This window comes from Notolepis coatsorum, assembly GCF_963971535.1.
Source record: "Notolepis coatsorum genome assembly, chromosome: 9".
Lineage (NCBI taxonomy): Eukaryota > Metazoa > Chordata > Actinopteri > Aulopiformes > Paralepididae > Notolepis > Notolepis coatsorum.
The window spans coordinates 37626635-37646726 of NC_140173.1; the positions used below are offsets into that span (position 1 = coordinate 37626635).

The following is a 20092-nucleotide window of genomic DNA, read 5'->3' on the forward strand; positions in this document are numbered from 1 at the left end:
AGGTCATGTGACATGTGAGCCAATCGTGGGACGGCAAGTTCTGCGCCTATTTCCGGGTCGAACAGCCTGCAAACTACCTAACGCCTAGTTTATCACTGGTTAAGCTTAGACGACTCTTTCGCAGTTGGTTAAGGTTAGAGTTTGGAATCAGGGCAGGCGTTCTATCGCCATGCTCTAAGACAAACTCTAACCTTAACCAACTTCGAAAGAGCGCCTAAGCTTAACCAGTGTAGAAACTTGCGGTCCCACGATTGGGCGTACATGTCACATGACCTGGCCAATCAGAGACGCGGAAACACGAATGCGTTGGTAAAAGCAATCAGGCATTCTGTCCACCTCCTTACTGCTGAAGAGAACAAGCATCAGAAGGAGAGAGAGAGCAGCAAGCCGGCCCTGCAGGAAAACAAACTGCAACTCCGTCTGTAAATGTCACCAGACTTCTGTCAGTGGCTGCTGCTGAATGATATGAATGTTTTATAATGCTGACATACTCTATGCTACGATTGCTGTGACATTTCATGGGACTTTATCGGGTCAAACCAAACCCCTGTGTAAAAGCTCCACTTCAGAGGGATCTCGGTGTGGACCGACCCGCCACCGAGGAGCCAGGCGACACGGACCGCCTGACCGGCAGCGTCTTCCACCAAGCCCCATCTCATCAAGATGTCTGCTGAACCACCTTTTACTTTTACAGCTTTTCATCACGTTTCTCCCTCAGTGCCGGCGTCCCCCACAGCTGCTAAATATAGCCCTGCAGAGCTGCTCGACCAGGAGGCTGAACACAGAGGAAAGGAGGGATGCGGGTGGGGAAGAGAGAGAGGGGGGGGGAGAGAGAGAGACAGAGACAGATAGGGAGGGAGAGAGAGAGAGAGAGAGATAGGGAGAGAGAGACAGAGAGAGAAAGAGAGGCAGAGAGAGACAGAGAGAGAAAGAGAGGCAGAGAGAGAAAGAGAGGCAGAGAGAGAGAGACAGACAGAGAGAGACAGAGAGAGAAAGAGAGGCAGAGAGAGAGATAGAGAGAGAGGGAGACAGACAGTGAGAGACAGAGAAAGAAAGAGAGGCAGAGAGAGAGAGACAGACAGAGGGAGACAGAGAGAGACAGAGAGAGAGAGACAGAGGGAGACAGACAGAGAGAGAGACAGACAGAGGGAGACAGAGAGAGACAGACAGAGAGAGAGAGAGAGAGAGAGAGAGAGACTGTAGACAGATGAACAAGGTGCAGTACTGTCCACTGGAATGTTTACAACAGCTAGTCAGTCAGTCAGTCGGGTCGGGGCGGGGCGGTGCGGGTAGGATCAGGGTTGGCTGGCTGGGTGAGGGTGGTGATAGAGGTCCGGCTGGCCGCTAGTCATACGGGCCCCTCGGTCAGGCCCTCTAGTGGCAGGGTGGTGGCATTGTCGCTTGGCTGGGTGTCGTCCTGTGGGTGGGAGGGGATGTGAGAGACCTGGGCCAGGCTGGCGTAAGGCAGGTGGCAGTCCATGTGAAGGAATGGAGGATAATGCTGCCGGTAACAGACGTACGCAAACAGCAGCCCGATCGCTCCTCCGACGAAGGCATCTGGAAGAATGCAGTACAGGGTTATTAAGGGTTAATACATACCTTGTATATACAGGTACAGGGTTATTAAGAGTTATTACTTACTCTGTATATAGAGGTATAGGGTTATTAAGGGTTATTATTATTACATACTCTGTGGTACAGGGTTATTAAGAGTTATTACTTACTCTGTATATATAGAGGTACAGGGTTATTAAGAGTTATTACATACTCTACAGGGTTATTAAGGGTTATTACTACCCTGTATATAGAGGTACAGGGTTATTAACGGTTATTAATACCCTGTATATAGAGGTACATGGTTATTAAGGGTTATTACATACTCTGTATAGAGGTACATGGTTATTAATACCCTGTATATAGAGGTACAGGGTTATTAAGGGTTATTACATACTCTGTATATAGAGGTACAGGGTTATTAAGAGTTATTACATACTCTACATGGTTATTAAGGGTTATTAATACCCTGTATATAGAGGTACAGGGTTACTAAGGGTTATTACATACTCTGTATATAGAGGTACAGGGTTATTAATACCCTGTATATAGAGTACAGGGTTATTAAGGGTTATTACATACTCTGTATATAGAGGTACAGGGTTATTAACTAATACCCTGTATATAGAGGTACAGGGTTATTAAGGGTTATTGCATACCTTGTATAAACAGGTACAGGGTTACTAAGGGCTTTTTAACCTCAAGATTCTTAATGGGTTTGTTTTGTTTCAGGGAACAGCAAGCAATGTTATAATGTGCATAACATGTATGTAATGTAATGTACATCTTTCTTCCATTTGAAGGAACACACCAACATTGTGGGACATGTGCTTAACATCTTCTCCAGAGTCAGACAAGAATACCAATTAGCTATCCGGAGTCTTTGTATTTTGTAATAAAAAAATTAAATAAAAAATGCTCAGCCCCTAGAGCAGTATCATCATTTCACAAAATGCCAAGGTATGGAAAGGGAGGGGGAAGAGGGGGTCTCCCCCCCTTGGTGGATCTTTTTTGTCAAATCAGTTGTACAATAGTAAATTTTGGTGAGTTGTTTCTATACAATTCACTTATGACATTTAGGTAACATTAATGAACAAAGAAGACAACTACAGTATGTAAGTTGTAAACCTATTATTATTATTTTTTATTCTAGTCGATCATAATGATCATGATCATATTACGGAGTGCTTACTGCGTTCGAGAGAGAGGGAGAGAGAGACTCACATTTTTGTATATACATCTATGGGAAAAAGACATTTCCAGTGAGTGAAGGTTTGTTCAAATCATGAGGGAACAAAATACAATTTTGAGGCCTCAAATTTATTAATTTGAGGGGAAAAAATACTTGAGGTAACTATTTTGAGGCCACAAAATAGTTTTCTATTTTGAAGCCACAAAATATTATTTTGAGGCCCAAAATCGATTAATTTGAGATTAGTGTTGTCAAAAATATCGAGGTATCGATACATATCGATAGTGAATTCGATACTCATTTCCCAAAATACCGATACTTTCTGCAGTATCGGTACCAGCTGGCGAGTGTTCTACAGCAAGTTGTTGACACGCTGTTCAGAGCACGCTTGCCCCTCCGCCTGCTCCAGCCCTCCCCTCACAGAGTCACAGAGCCGTCCCGTCTTCAGTTTGTAAATAAACATTTTAGCAGTGCCAGTGCGGATCTCCATAAAGAAATGAAAGAGGTTTGTGACAGCTGCTCTTTCAACGTCACTGTGACTGAAGCATTAAACCATTAACTCTAGTTTAATACATGATACGTTGTCTCTTGTTGAAAATGTAACGTTACTAAAATGCTCTGAGCATAGCCTCTCTCTCTCTCTCTCTCTCTCTCTCTCTCTCTCTCTCTCTCTCTCGTTATCTTTAAAGGGGCTATGTACTGCTATTCCTAGCACTATTTGGGCAACTTTACACAATTCCTGTGAGTCTAATTAACACATCTGTAAGGTTTATTCCAAAAATAATCATTGTTTTATATTTCTAATCAAGTACTCAAACCCAGCATTTTTCTGCCTCAAGATTTTAGACTGTTATGGCCTGGCTCCGCCCATAAGCACTTTGAGTGACAGTCAGCCCACACAGCGACTGGTAGACAGGAGAGAGAGAGAGAGAGAGAGAGAGAGAGAGAGAGAGAGAGAGAGAGAGAGAGAGAGAGAGAGAGAGAGAGAGGGGGGGGGTGGGAGAGAGAGAGAGAGAGAGGGGGGGTAGGAGAGAGAGAGAGAGAGAGAGAGAGAGCTTCTTCCAGAGCGAAACCCGACACCTCTGCACACACTCCAGAGAGAGAGAGAGAGAGAGAGAGAGAGAGAGAGAGAGAGAGAGAGAGAGAGAGAGAGAGAGAGAGACTGTAACTGCAATACAAACAGTTCAGTGTGTCAGGTACATGCAACACAGATTACAGTGTTTACATCTGTCTGCTTGAGAAAATACCATGTTCTGCATTTGCAATAAAAATTATTGAAGTGAGATGAACAGTTATTTTTAAATGTGTGATCTAAAGATAAACAAAGGGTTTTAAAAGTGTTATATTTATCTTCTCTTATACTACCAGAGAGAAGCTGAGGAGAATGCAACAAAAGCTAAATTTGTTAAAAAAATAAAAATAATATATATATATATATATATATATATATATTTTTTTCATTTTTTATTTTTTATTTTTTGGTATCGAAATGGTATCGAAGTATCGATACTTTTCAAGGTATCGTATCGAAGTCGAAATTCCAGTATCGTGACAACACTATTTGAGATAACTAAATACATTTTGCAGGTAACAAAACATGATACATGCAGCTTGAGGCAAATTGCTGCCATATGATTAAAAATTGGGTTAATGTAGTTAATCATCATCATCATACCCCCTATTAGCACGGTATGGTGGCATCTTTATTCTCACGTCCCTAATTTCCATCGTGATGTCCAGAATGGCCTGAGACCGCAACAGTTCCTCTGCGTGGTTGGTAACAAGTCTCTCAAGAATAGTCTTCAAGCACGATTGTTCATCTGTGTGATAGATTTCGCCCCGTTCCAACATGGTCTTAGAACTCAATTGTCCATCACCCCGCATGGTGTTAAGGTCAGCGATATTTTTATACAGTTCCATTTGGTTGTCTTTGATCCCGGCCATGTCCTTGGCCATAGGATTCAACTTCTTCCGAATTAGATTCAGGCAGTACCAGATCCAACAGCTGACGGAGCCCAAGCCGAGCAGCATGACAATTAGAAGATATACGTCTTCAACATCGTTTATCTCCAACGGGAAAAAGCATATCGCAAGCCATTGCCCGTATGAATTTATGGTGTATCCCGCTTGATAGCTCCCGAGAGGGCAGAGTGGATCATCCGCATTTTGCCTCCTCGTCGAGAATATGCGATCAATCGCTGTAAAAGCCCAGCTTATTAGATCCATATTACGGTTTAAAGTTGAGTTGATTCTGCTGTAAAAAGAAAAAGAAAAAAGGTCAGCACGGCCGAGCGGCTCCAGGGAAGGGCAGATCCAGGCTCCAGGGAAAAAAGCTGTAGAAGGCTGGTACGGACGTCTCCGGGTGGATAAGAGAAAGGCCTTGAGCTGGTCTTGTGGAGGGTGGGAGAGGAGTAGAAATGCGACTGTCTCTGGGAGAGGTTGGAGAGGAGCTAACAGACCTAGCATGCTAACAGACCCAGCATGCTAACAGACCCAGCATGCTAACAGACCCTTGATAGCTTGATAGCTAACTAGCGAATAACATCAGCTAGCTAACATTAGCTTACTTATTATTACACCAACACCATGGAACTAATGACCAATTTGACAACATTCTGTAATGCCCCCCAGGTTGTGTGCCATCCTGTGGACTAATTCAGGTGGCACAGCTCTTGTGTTTATTTATTAATGTGTTTCATGTGGTCCTTATCAATCTGTTGTCTGTACATTTGATATCTGTCTTATCTGTGATGTTACACTCCCTGGTCTAAATGTCTTCCCTATCTGTGTTGGTTTTGTGATCTAGTCAGTGTTGTGTGTGTGTGTATTTAAAATATTCAACTTGGTAATGTTATGTGTCACTCTGTTTCCCCAGCTGAGTCTAATCACCTAATTACCCTCCTGTGTCAGTCAGTGTCTGTATATATGCCTGTTACTTCCTGTCTTCCCTGTCGCGTCATTTCACGTTGTTACCTGGTTCCTGTGTTCATGTCTTGTCAAGCCGTTCGCGTTTTCCGCTTTCTTGTAAGTAGTTTATCTGTCCTGTCAAGGTCTATCGCTCCTGTCCTGTGTTTTTTTTTTGTAGGGCAATTAGCTTGTGAAAATAATTGCTCTCTCTGTATTATTGGAGCTGCTCTGTATGTCATTAAAGGAGCATTGCTCACTTTTCAAAACACAACACCTGCCTTCGTGTGTCCTCTGCTGGTCTGCTCCTGGGTTCATCTCTATCCACCATTTACCATAGAATCCGACTCCTCTCGGGTGAACATGCAGACACTCAGCCTATCAGCCTACCCAGCATGTAATAGAACTCAACTCGTTATTATTGGCGCATCGATTGCAGAAATACGGGAACGTTTTGATTATATTTAAAAGGCTTTGACATTGTAAAACGAAATAAGTGGAGTTTCGAAGCTGTAAGCAGAATACAAGTCATAGGAACACCCACGATATAGTGTTCTTCCCCCTTCCTACTGTATAAGAAAGAATTAAAAACGCATTGCAAGGAGAACAGAGGTTATTTGTTTCGCATGATTTTAAAAACGCTGTATTAAAAGAACCAATATATAAGGATCCACGCGAGCTTTCTACTGTGGGTACATCTTGGCGTCCCGCAACTATTCCCCAATCACTTCTATCACCGAAAATGCTTAGAAAAGGAAAGCAGACGGTTGTTATTTCGTATATAATACACTCCACGTGACCCCATAACCTCAATGTAAATAAACCATAATCACCCTACAAAAACAGTACTGTATTTGTAAATCTGGTATGTCATAAATGTATAGATGTAGCAGTACTGTCTATCTGTATGTCATGTATGTCATATATGTTATGATTAGAGCTGGGCATAGATACATTTTTTTATCAGATTAATCTATCTGCAATCCTGGAGTTAATCTAGATTAATCTAGATTAAAATGGCAAAAGAAAATCTGCCGAAGGCATTCAAAATATGTGTGTTCTACCCAAATAATGACCAGAGGAGGAGATTTAGCCTCGCCTCTTCATCTGAGGAGTCACTAGCTATCTATCTCCTTGTTCAACAGCATGAACATGTCTCTTCTTTTTGTAATTTCCAGTGTTTCTTTTAAAACCAGACTTATCATAATTTTCTGTGCCCTTCTTATTTCTACTACTCTCTGTCAGTAGTTTCTTCTGTGCACCTTCATTTCTTAATCCACACACAAGCCTGTCTCTCAATGTGTCTTTTAGTGAATCTCTAAATTCACAATGTTCAGCTAATTTTCTTAAAGCTGCAACAAACATTGTAACAGACTCTCCTTCCTCCTGGCTGGATCTGTGGAAAGACGGTGTGGGGGGAGTGGAGCACGACTGTTCTCCACCACATGCTGCTCACACACACTGATTCTGCAGACTGACTGCTCACACACTACTTCTGCAGACTGACTGCTCACACACACTGCTTCTGCAGCCTGACTGCTCACACACACTACTTCTGCAGACTGACTGCTCACACACACTGCTTCTGCAGACTGACTGCTCACCAGTGATGCCACAGATTACTTGTAAAAGTAATCCGATTACTGATTACTGATTACTCCTTTAAAAAGTAATCCAAGTTACTTTACTGATTACTTGATTATCAGAGTAACTTAGTTACTTTGAAAGTAACTAGGTTACGAAGTCGTCGTCGTTCCCCCAACAGTTTTTTTTAAACGCTTTATTGAAAGTGCATAAATTGTTTTTAACTTGTTTCTCTGCACATAACGTAAATTGTTAAACTAGTGATTCAGCTTCTGTACCATCAAGTATGGTAAAGCAACAGTCTATGATGCTCACAGCATTAGAGCAGCCAGCCAGTGGTTGTACAAAACCAGTGTATCTATTCACATCTAACAAATGCAGGCTGAACTATTCAATTATATCAACTGTAACTATTAAATTGTTTTTATAAATGTCTCTCTATAAACATACAATCAGTCTCTCTTTAACATGTAAATTAACTGTAAATCTGGCAAATAAGAGCTTTTGCTCTGCCACCATCAAATATACATTAATCAATAGGGAAAGTCCTCCTGTACCTGAATGAATGAATGAATGAAAACTTTATTTAACAGATTGCAGAATGGGTACAATATACAGTACGGCTCAATACACACAATTGTTAAGGGGATGCAGACCAGAGAAAGACGTTTGTCTTGTTTACATCAGGGTCCCCCATTTTCAATTCATAGTCGAAGCGTCGGCTAGTGTTGTGATTCCAGATGCTTTCAATGCAATTGGATGTGCTGTTTTTAGCGGTAGACAGTATTTTGACTGAGGCTACGTTTAAACGAACGTTTTGGGGTGGAAGTCTGAACAGAAACCGCACAAGTCTTCTTGCGGTTTCACTTCGTTTAGACAAGCGTTTTGTAAATGAATTCTCAGACGAACATAACAACGGAGCCCTGCTGTCACACGATTGGCGCATATGTCACATGACGTGCTGTGAAGACCCGCCCTACTCTGCCTCTGATTCGCAGACTGTGGATGGGGAATGTGATTGGGCCAAAGCAGAGTCACTCACAGACAGAGAGTCCAGTCACGCCGCGGGGACACATTCTTGTGTAACCCTTTCACTGCCACACCACGTCACTCCATAATAATAATAAGAAAAACAGCTCAAAATGTATTTTTGACTGTCGAAAACGAAATAAAATACTGCATTCCGCCTGCATTATGAATTTATGATGAGATAGTAACGAAATAGTAATGCACAGCCACTTGGACAAGTAACTGCAATCAGATTACTGGCTTTTAAAGATTAACGCGTTAGATTACTATTTTCGGGGGAAAGTAATCAGATTACAATAACGCGTTACTTAGTAACGCGTTACCGGCATCACTGCTGCTCACACACACACTACTTCTGCAGACTGACTGCTCACACACACTGCTTCTGCAGACTGACTGCTTACCCACACTGCTTCTGAAGACTTTGACCTCTTCAATTCCATTAGCTATAATGAAGTAATCAAACGCTGTGTAACAGTTCCATTGCTCCACATTGTCATCAAACGGTCCAATATTTCCAATAACCCAAGCCATTTCTGTTGGAAACATTCACGATAGTCCAGTCGATCCTTCCTTTAGTGTGTAAAGTGGATTTCCTCCTCTTGTAGATGTTTCCAAGTGCCGGGCAGCGACGTGAGATAACATGCTAACTCGCTAAGCTAACATGGTAAACAAAGGTCCCGACGGACTTCTTCTTTCTTGCATTGTGCAGATTCAGACGTCCTCATCGCCAAATTGTGTTATATCCTGAGGACTTCTTAACCTCACCTGTATAACAATGATTACCGGACCACTACTTTAGTTTGACACCTTATTCAGACTACAGCTCAAGTACATACGTGCAATCACTTCCTGGGATTCGCAAAACGCGAACGCGGAAGCATGAACCGGTTGGGTTTCGAATAGACGCCTCCCATCACTTTGAGAAATAGATTAACGCCGTCAATTGTATTATCGCGCGATAATAGTCCCGCGTTAACGCAGCACGTTAACAGCGTTAGCGGCCCAGCTTTAGTTATGATGCATTGAAAATGGGGGACCCTGATGTAAACTAGATGAAAGTCTTTCTCTGGTCTGCATCCCCTTAACAATTGTGTGTATTGAGCTGTACTGTATTGTACGTATTCTGCAATCTGGTAATACAATTTTCAATCAATCAATCAATCAATCAATCAATCAATCAATCAATCAATCATTCCAATTACAACCGCTAACTTCACTGTTAGATGGCATGCTTTGAAGCAACCTATGTATAGATGTAGCACTGTCTATCTGTAATACAATTTTCAATCAATCAATCAATCATTCCAATAACTACCGCTAACTTCACTGTTAGATGGCATGCTTTGAAGCAACCTATGTATAGATGTAGCACTGTCTATCTGTAATACAATTTTCAATCAATCAATCAATCAATCAATCAATCATTCCAATAACAACCGCTAACTTCACTGTTAGATGGCATGCTTTGAAACACAGCACCTCCCAGCTGCTTCTAGACACAGAGGCAACTTTTTTTTAGCTACTTTTTCTGCGGATGGTTTTGTGAATAAATCTCCATTATGCTTCAATTAATGTGTGTTTATTGTATAGCAATAAGGTTGGATGAATTCGGAAATTGTATAAAAGACATTACACCACTTGTAGTCATGTGTTATAAGAATTAGAGCATGCCTAGGGGGTCTAACGACCCTCGGCTGCGCCTCGGGCCTAACAACCACCCCTAGGCATGCTTTAATTATTGTTATTTTTTGTATCCACTTTTTCTCCTTATTTTTCTATTTTTCTCCCATCCCAATTTCGCCTCGCCAATTCTCCCTTCAATTCTCCCCTCCCCTGTCTTGAACGATGCTAGACTATGCCTCCCACTGGTCGGCTGCAGTGAGGACCAAGCCTTGCATCACATGTCCCCTCCGGTACACGAGGAGGCAGCTGTTGCATCTTTTCGCCTGTACAGCGCGATCTCTCAGTGGCGAGGAGTAACAAGTGGGAGGCTCACGCTGCCCCCGTTACTTCCTGATTCTGCTGTACAGGCGCACCAACCGACCTGTAGGAGTCGCTGTCCACTTAGCCGCCCCCCCCCCCCCCCCCCCCCCCCCCCCCCCGCGCATGCTCTAATTCTTATAACACACTCCTGCGCGTGATGTAATGCTTAAATAGGTGCCATTACTGATGTCAAACAAAGCAATACAAGGTACTCCTCTGGTCTGTGGAAACATTGGAATCGATGCCTTTATGTATTTGAATCTACGTTGTTGTCCTTGTTTTTGTATTGTTTTTATATGTGTAATATGGACCTTGAGTCTGGAATAAAGTCTTCATCATTCATCATAATATAGCACTTTCATCCAAAGCTCTTTACAACTTATGCCTCACATCCACCCATTCACTCACACATTCACACGCAAGGTGCCAACCTGCTAATCGGGAACAGTTAGTGTCTTCTCAAGGACACTTATACATGTTGAAAGGGAGGAGCCAGATTTGAATCAGAAATGTTAGGATTACCAGACTACCGCTCTACACCCTGAGACACTCATCATCATCATCATCATCATCATCATCATCATCATCATCATCATCATCATCATCATCATCATCATCATCATCTTCGTTTTACGTCCCTATTTTCCCACTACAGTGAGGTTGGACGGGCGATGACTCCACGCCACTGGAGTGATAATTTTTGGTTTATAGTACATTTTTATGCCTCGGATGCCCTTCCTTACAGGTAACCCCATTGTCGGTGAGGACCTAACCTTTATTACACACAAGGCAGTGCGGTTCTCTTTCCGGGTTTTCTCCCTCAGCCTTTGCGTATCCCTACGCATACACACAAGGCAGTGTGGCACCCTGTATCCCTAGGTAGGGAGGCTAGAGAGGGTACTAACACTTGCCCAAGGTGGACCCTCAGACTAGTCGAGGGAAGGAGTTGTCTTACTTCTCCATTCTAGTTCGGCTTCCCCTAAAACTAGCCACTGCCCTTACCCCCTACCCCCTCAGACACTGTCTAACCTTAACCTTCCGATTACTAGACGACCGCTCTAACCCAATGTTCTGATTACCAGACGACCGCTCTACCTCCTGATACACTGTCTAACACTAACTTTCTGATTACCAGACGACCGCTCTACTCCTGAGCCACTCTCTAACCCTAACCTTCTGATTACCAGACGACCGCTCTACCTCTTGAGACACTGTCTAACACTAACCTTCTGATTACCAGATGACCAGCTCTACCTCCTGAGACACTGTCTAATACTAACCTTCAGATTACCAGACTCTACCTCCAGAGACACTGTCTAACCCTAACCTTCTGATTACCAGACGACCGCTCTACCTCCTGAGCCACTCTCTAACCCTAACCTTCTGATTACCAGACGACCGCTCTACCTCCTGATACACTGTCTAACACTAACCTTTTGATTACCAGACGATAGGGCTGGGCGATATGGCCTAAATATGATATCACGATATTTTCTGACCTTTCGGCGATACACGATACGCATCACGATGTTTTTCTTTTTTTCCCCAAACAATTCATTATGAGGCTTACCAAGACAGTATTTGAGTTTGCAAGCTAACATTAAAGACAAAATAAAATACCCATGCATTTAGCATTTTTATATTATATATTAGATTTAGATTATTAGATTATATATTGCATATATTTAGCAATTTACATTTCGCCGTCGACTAAAGACTCACTTCTTCAACCATTATCTGAAATGATTAAAAAAAAAAAAAAAAAAAAAAAATCTAACCCTGACTAACCTTACTGTCATGCACTTGTCCTAATAAACTAACCTACACTGTAACACGCAACACTTGATGAACATTGTTACTCAGCTGATAGAGTTGTACCCTTCTTGCTGTCTTGTCGTACAGAACTTGTAAGTCGCTTTGGATAAAAGCGTCAGCTAAATGACTAAATGTAAATGTAAGCAATGAGATATTATATGATTTAGATATGAAATATGATGAATTGAAAATGGGGGACCCTGATGTAAACAAGGCGAAAGTCTTTCTCTGGTCTGCATCCTCTTAACAATTGTATGTATTGAGCTGTACTGTACCCATTCTGCAATATGTTAATAAAGTTTTAAATCAATCAATCAATCAATAGGATTTTAGCATTTTTATGAAACTACTGTATATTTGTATGTCTCTAAATGTTTTGATGAATTGAAAATGGAGGACCCTTATGTAAAAAAGCCGAAAGTCTTTTTCTGGTCTTCATCCTCCAGTCAGTCCACTGTTGTTGTATTGAGCTGTACTGTATTGTACCCATTCTGCAATCGTTAATAACGTTTTCATTCATTCAATCATTCAGCCGGCAACAGAATAATTTTGATTGACAGTCGAGTCTGCCAATTACGTCACACCGCTTGTACCCGCCCTGCTGTTCTTAGCACCAATCGGCAAGCGCTATTCTTTTTTTACATTCCTGAATGCCCTCCATTGATTTTAACGAGAGCTCAGCTCAACGACAACAACAACAGCTCACCGCAGCCGACGAGTGATTACTAGCGCACCGCAGCATGACAACGAGGCATAATGATTTTACTGCAACAAATGTTATAATAAAAGCCTTTCCATACATCTGTCTGATTGAAAACTTTATTAACAGACCGCAGAATGGGCATGCACAACTCGGCACGGACTGAGATATGAACAGTAACGCTTGCTATCTATGTCGTCATCGGACGTTGCTATGTTTGGGTAAATACGCTGATGTGTAACTATATAACGTGTAACTATATAATGTTAATGCCACAAAACGAATGCCTTTGTTAATCATAAGTACTAACTTTGATGCAGTAGTGTGTGTGTGGGAGCGGTGTTGTTCAAAAGTTTGAACGGGGTGGACCAGATTGACGCGACACAATCCTCTTGGGCAAAACATCACGATATCCACGATACGTTAAAAAAGTGTATCGTTAATGAACTGTACCCGATATTTATATAATATCGTCATATCGCCCAGCCCTACCAGACGACCAGCTCTACCTCCTGAGACACTGTCTAACACTAACTTTCTGATTACCAGATGACCAGCTCTACCTCCTGAGACACTGTCTAACCCTAACCTTCTGATTACCAGACGACCAGCTCTACCTCCTGAGACACTGTCTAACACTAACCTTCAGATTACCAGACGACCGCTGACCGCTCTACCTCCTGAGACACTGTCTAACACTAACTTTCTGATTACCAGACGACTGCTCTACCTCCTGAGACACTGTCTAACACTAACTTTCTGATTACCAAACGACCAGCTCTACCTCCTGAGACACTGTCTAACCCTAACCTTCTGATTACCAGACGACTGCTCTACCTCCTGAGCCACTGTCTAACCCTAACCTTCTGATTACCAGACAACCGCTATACCTGCTGAGCCACTGTCTAACCCTAACATTACCAGACGACCATCTCTTCCTCCTGAGCCACTGTCTAACCCTAACGTTCTGATTAGCAGACGATTGCTCTACCTCCTGAGACACTGTCTAACCCTAACCTTCTGATTACCAGATGACCAGCTCTACCTCCTGAGACACTGTCGCCCCCTCTGACATAAAATGACTTGCTAAACTTGTTGATGTTTACAGTGAAATAGGATATACAGTGTTTTTCTACTAATAGATTATGCAGTGACTCTGTAATGGAGGAGCTCACTCAGTGAATTCCCCATCGACTGTGTCATGATGTAATGCCTTCAGCGTGGAGGGCTGGTCTAGACTGGAGGCCAAGTATTGAATCTCTCCAAAGTGCTAAAAGAACGAGAGGAGTTAAAAGCTTTTCACTTCCATCTACACTCTGGAGGGACCTTATTGTTCGTGGGATTTTTTTTTTTAATTATATTTCTATTATTCTTTTTATGTTTATGATGATTGTTATTTCATAGCCTATACACTATATAGGCCCATTGCTTTTAGAGCGCTGTGTGTGCTGCCTCTAACAACAACACTATTGTTCATTGGGGATTCATATCACGTTTTATTTGACCTTACCTTACCGTACCTTATTTTACCTTACCTTAACCTTACTCTGATGACTATACAGGGGTGTAAAGTACTTGAGTAATTGTACTTCGTTACAATACTTAAGTACTGTTTTTGGGGATTTGTACTTTACTCAAGTATTATTAGGTTTGTATACTTGTACTTTTACTCAATTACATTTCAGAGAAAAAAAAACACTTTTTACGCCTTACATTTTAAATGCAGACCTACAAAGTACAAAGTACAAATCTTGCAGGTCCAACCATTTTAATTAGTATATTTGTTTCTCTGGCCGAACTAACGTTAACGTTATTAATCCTGTAGCCAGACTTTATTTAAAAACAGCCAATCAAATCCCCATCAATGGAAAATTAACCCGCCTATACCCATGCTGATATCAAATGAAAACTTGGCACACGATGGAATGAGTTTGAGACCCCTGGTCTATCCCTTGCAATAAAAAAAAGTTTTAACTTTAACTTTTTAGTACTTAAGTACATTTAAAAGTAGAAACTTTTTAACTTTTACTCAAGTGTGTTTTTAGCCAGATACTCTGACTTTTACTTGAGTACGATTTTGAGACGGTACCCATACTTTCACTTAAGTATAATTTCTGGGTACTTTTTACACCCCTGAGCAATGTAGCCTATACCCAGGGCCGCCTGGGAGAAATGCGAGGCCCTGTGCGAGATTTAAACGCGAGCCCCTACATATTCGTAAATAATAGCGCTGCCTGAGGCTGGGCATGATACAGTCAACATATAGCAAGAGAGAGAGCGAGAGAGAGCTCCCATTCTACAGTCAATATACAGTGTACAGAGAGAGAGACACATTGGAAAGAAATTGAAATGCTATTTGGCCCTAAACAGAGAGTACACAGTGGCAGAATACCTGAGCACTGTGACTGAAGATCCTTGACTAGGTACAGACTCAGCGAGCACAGCCTAGCCATCGAGAAAGGCCGCCATAGACAGACTGTGTGTGTTAGAAAGAGAGAGAGAGAGAGAGAGAGCATGTGTGTTAGAGAGAGAGCATGTATGATAGAGATAAGCAAAGATGACCCCCTAAAGGATATTCAACTTTTAATGAAAGAACAAAACAGAAGGAAAAGATAACTTCACAAAGGCAACATGAATATACATAGATCCAAAAGGACAAAGATCAACACTTAAATCCAAAGAGAAGAGGGTCTATACCAGAGAAAACAAAGCAGCAAGGAGCCAATGGCCGACAGCTAAAGGCTAGCCAGGTAGGCTACTGACACCAGGCCACACACAGCTTTGGCCAACGGCCCAACGCTACCCAAGCTACACAAACGACCAAGACAATGAATTCACACAGCACATGTCGTATCTCCAAATGTTGTGAAGTAACATATGTTTTGCCTGGAAAAAAACATCGTTATTAACAAAACATTCGGGAGGGGAAGGAAGGAAGAGTGGGGTAATGTCATGATTTTCATTAATCTTACCTGCACCAAGGAACGCAGGGCGAAAGGCCGCAACACAGGTCTCCACGTTGACGAAAGGCCTCTCGCTGGCGGGACAAAAATAACCCCCTGCTATTCTCACGGCTAATGTCAATGGTCATAGCACAAGCTAACAGCTAACTCAAGGCTAACTGATAGCATCAAACGAACGTTCCCAGCCGAGCGCAGCCGGCAGCTAACGTCGTAGCTAAACAGCTAACTGGCTAACAGTTAGCTCAACCAGGCTATCGCTAACCATTAGCTAACGCAGAAGCAAGCTATGCGGCTACATACAGGTGCTGACACCAGGCCACACACCGTTAGCTACTAGTAGTACTACAACAGCTAGTCGGCCAGTTTAGCTCCAGAGAGAGAGAGAGAGAGAGAGAGAGAGATGTCCACGGCGGGAATAGAATAGAGTTAATAGAATAGGTTAAAAACTCACCAAACGTCCAAGAGGATGGAGACAACCGCGTGGAGTTGACGAAGTTCATCTGCCAAATTATCATCCTCTTCATCTTGGCTGTATGCGCTGTCTCTAGGTTAGCTAACGCTAGTTAGCCTTTAGCTAAGCTAGCTACTAGCCGACATCATCATGGCTATACCATGACAAGGCTCCGGCCATTTGTCCCGCCAGCGAGAGGCCTTTCGTCAACGTTCCTTGGTGACCGACCGACTGATAATGACCGACCTCTTTCTTCGTCTTGGCTGGCATAACTAAGCATAATAGTCAAAAGCTGCACGCGCGAAATAGTCAAACGCAGCTGACTCACGCCGGCGTACTACACATGATGTAAGTAACCACTCCCTTCGTTGAAACCAATAGTATGTCTGCTGCAGAGCCCCAGAGGCTGAGCTCCAATAGTGAGTATGTCTGCAGACCCAGGAACAAGTCAGACACATTCTACAAACGTGTCTAATGTGAAATATATAAGCATATAAGCAAAACTAGATTTTAGGTCTGTGATGAAAAAGGGCCTCGCGGGAAGGGGGGCCTCGCAACAAAAAAATAAAAAATAAAATAAAATAAAAAAAATAAATAAAATTTTTATTTTTTTTATTTTATTTTATTTTTATTTTGCGAGGCCCCCCTTCCCGCGAGGCCCTGTGCGACCGCACTGCTCGCACACCCCCTGAGGCGGCCCTGCCTATACCCATCTACTGCCTTCGCTGTCTACATCTGTCTTGCACTGTGATCATAACTACTTACCTCATCCAATAGTCTACCCATATATTACTGTTTACATACCTGTATGATATCATGTACAATAATAATATTATACTTTATATACTGTATATATATTTATTTTTTCTTCTATTGGATAACTGTTGGATATATCTGCATATATCCCCCTTCACATACCTGGATATATTATATATATGTATATATATTTTCTTACCAGTTATACCACTTGCCACTTTGCTTACTACCATACTAGTATATTTATACCTGGATCACTGTACATAATTAGACTGTATATAAATCAGTTTATCAGCATATATTATTAATTACATTAATAATAATATAGTAGCTTCTTATACGTATCACATTTAATCACTTGTACATTGTATATTGTTATTGTACTTTACTGTTACCTTTGCACTCTGGTTGGATGCCAAACTTTTTTCTTTCTTTTTTTACATTGTACTGTGGGATCGCAAGAAAGGATGAAACGGGAGACGGTAGTTGAGTCTTTCCTTTACTTCCCAACATAAATTACATACATCAAACAGAGTGCAGAGACGTTTAACGTTACTACTTCAAAGTGACAGCAGCCAGCTGACAGCTGACAGGTGACATAATATACGTCACCAAATACCCACCCAGTTCCCAGAATCCCCAGGCTTAAAGGAGCATTCCTCCGCTCCTCAAGTCCAGTGAATGTCTGCACCAATAGTGCGTGATAAGTGAGTCACCACACAGGCCCCCCCAGAATTCACAATAACCCCCCAAAGGATCATCCACAGTCAACAAGGCGGGGGGCGGATCAGGCGCCCAAAACGACTCCGTATCACCCGTGCAGGGGTAGAGGTGGGGATTGGGGCATGTGGGGCGTGTGGGGGGGATTCAGGAGATATGAGGTGACGAGAGGGAAAAGCAGTTGGCAGGGGCCGGGCAGGGGGTCGCCCACGCCGTGGGGGCCAGGCCAGTTCAACTGGCCTGTCTAGGTCCAAATGGGCAGGCTTGAGCCGGTCGACCGATACCCGCTCTGACCTTCCTCCAATGTCCACCATGAAGTTCTTAGGCCCCGCCTCCAGGACACGAAAAGGGCCATCGTAAGGGGGCTGCAGAGGAGTACGGTGGCTGTCATGGCGAATGAAAACATACCTGGCTGACTGCAGATCCCTAGGCATGTAGGACTGCGGGAGGCAGTGCTGGGAAGTTGGGACTGGGGTGAAAGCACCGGCGCCATCCCTGAGCACAGTCCGAGATGAGGTGACCGACCAGGGAGCCTCGGCATCCGGGAGGAACTCCCCAGGGACTCGCAGCGGCTGTCTGTACACCAGCTCAGCAGCCGAGGCCTGCAGGTCTTCTTTTGGGGCGGAGCGCAGGCCCAGCATGACCCAGGGAAGCCGGTCGACCCAGTTGCAGTCCGTAAGGCTGGCCCGCAGAGCAGCCTTCATAGATGCCCTCTGGGTTGTAGGCTGTGGTGCGGTGGAGCTTCACTCCCAGGCCCTCGGCGACTGCAGTCCAGAGCCCGGACGTAAACTGTGGGCCCCGGTCGGATGTGAGATCAGATGGTGTGCCAAAACGGGCTACCCAGGACCCAATGAACGCCCGGGCCACCTCGGCGGATGTGGTCGATGCCAGCGGGACCACCTCCGGCCACCTAGTGGTTCTGTCCACCATGGTGAGGAGGTGAGTGAACCCGTGGGAGGGGGGCAGGGGACCCACCAGGTCCACATTGACATGGTCAAAGCGCCTCTCCGGCACGAGAAACGGTGCCAAGGGGGCTTTGGTGTGACGGTGTATCTTTGCACGCTGGCACGCCACGCAGGAGCCGGCCCAGGCTGCGATATCCTTCTTGAGGCCATGCCAGACGAATTTAGCACTGACCAGCTTAGTTGACGCCTTCACCCCCGGGTGCGACAGGCCATGGATGGCTTCGAATACCTGCCGCCGCCAGCCAGCGGGAACCATCGGACGGGGCTGACCGGTGGAGACGTCGCAGAGGAGCGTGGTGTTGGCAATACCAAACTGCACATCCTCTAACCTTAGCCCAGTGTCGGCTGTTCGGTAGGCCTGCATGTCCTTGTCAGTGGCCTGGTCGGCAGCCATGGCAGCGTAGTCCAGTCCCAAGTGGACGGCCCCCACCACCATCCGGGAGACGCAGTCAGCGACGTAGTTGTCTTTACCTGCGACATGCCGTAAGTCCGTGGTAAACACGGAGATGGCGGAGAGTTGGCGCTGCTGGCGCCCTGACCACGGCTCGGTGGCCTTGGCCATGGCGAAGGTGAGTGGCTTGTGGTCCACAAAGGCAGTAATCCGTCGGCCCTCCAGCAGGAATCTGAAGTGCCTGATGGCCAGGAAGAGGCCTAGGAGCTCCCGGTCAAAGGTGCTGTACTTTCTTTCATTGTCCCGCAGCTGGCGACTGAAGAAAGCAAGCGGTTGCCAGCCCCCCCTACCCACTGTTCGTACACTGCCCCCACTGCGTAGTCTGAGGCGTCAGTTGTGAGGGCAATAGGGGCGGTAGGAAATGGGTGTGCCAGTAATGCGGCATTGGCCAGTGCAGTTTTAGTGCCCAAAAAAGCGTCGTCGGTACACGGGGACCAGTCCACCTCGGCCTTGGGGTCCTTACCACGCAGGGCCTCATACAAGGGGCGCATGAGGTGAGCAGCACGGGGGATGAACCTGTTGTAGAAGTTCACCATGCCTAGGAACTCCTGCAGGGACTTCACGGTGCGGGGGCGTGGAAAGCTGGCAATGGCGTCCACCCTGGCAGGGAGCGGAACGGCTCCCTCTGCTGAGACCCTGTGCCCGAGGAAATCAATAGACGACCGGCCGAACTGGCACTTGGCGGGGTTAACAATGAGCCCATGTGCACTGAGCCGCTCAAACAACTGCCTGAGATGTGTCAGGTGCTCCTCTGCAGACGTGCTGGCTACGAGAATGTCTTCCAAGTATACGAACATGAATGCCATATCCAGCAGCACCGAGTCCATCAGTCGCTGGAAAGTCTGTGCCGCCCCCTTGAGGCCAAAGGGCATCCGCAGAAACTCGAACAGGCCAAAAGGAGTGATGACCGCCGTCTTGGGAACATCCCGTGGGTGAACTGGTACCTGGTCCACCTTGGAAAAGATGGTGGTCCACGCCAGGTGGGCGGAGAAGTCCTGTATATGCGGGACAGGGTACCGGTC

At 44.5% G+C, this 20092-nt stretch overlaps 1 protein-coding gene across 1 annotated transcript in view; it reads right to left on the reverse strand.

Annotated features, from left to right (window-relative positions):
- Positions 1–1348: 1348 nt before the first annotated feature.
- plpp4 (phospholipid phosphatase 4) overlaps positions 1349–20092 on the reverse strand; it is a gene marked incomplete at both ends in the record, with an annotated part of 297227 nt that continues 278483 nt past the window's right edge. Inside the window, one exon of the mRNA XM_084321842.1 lies at positions 1349–1557. Coding sequence (XP_084177968.1) covers positions 1349–1557 — 209 coding nt within the window. The remainder of the gene's footprint in view (positions 1558–20092) is intronic.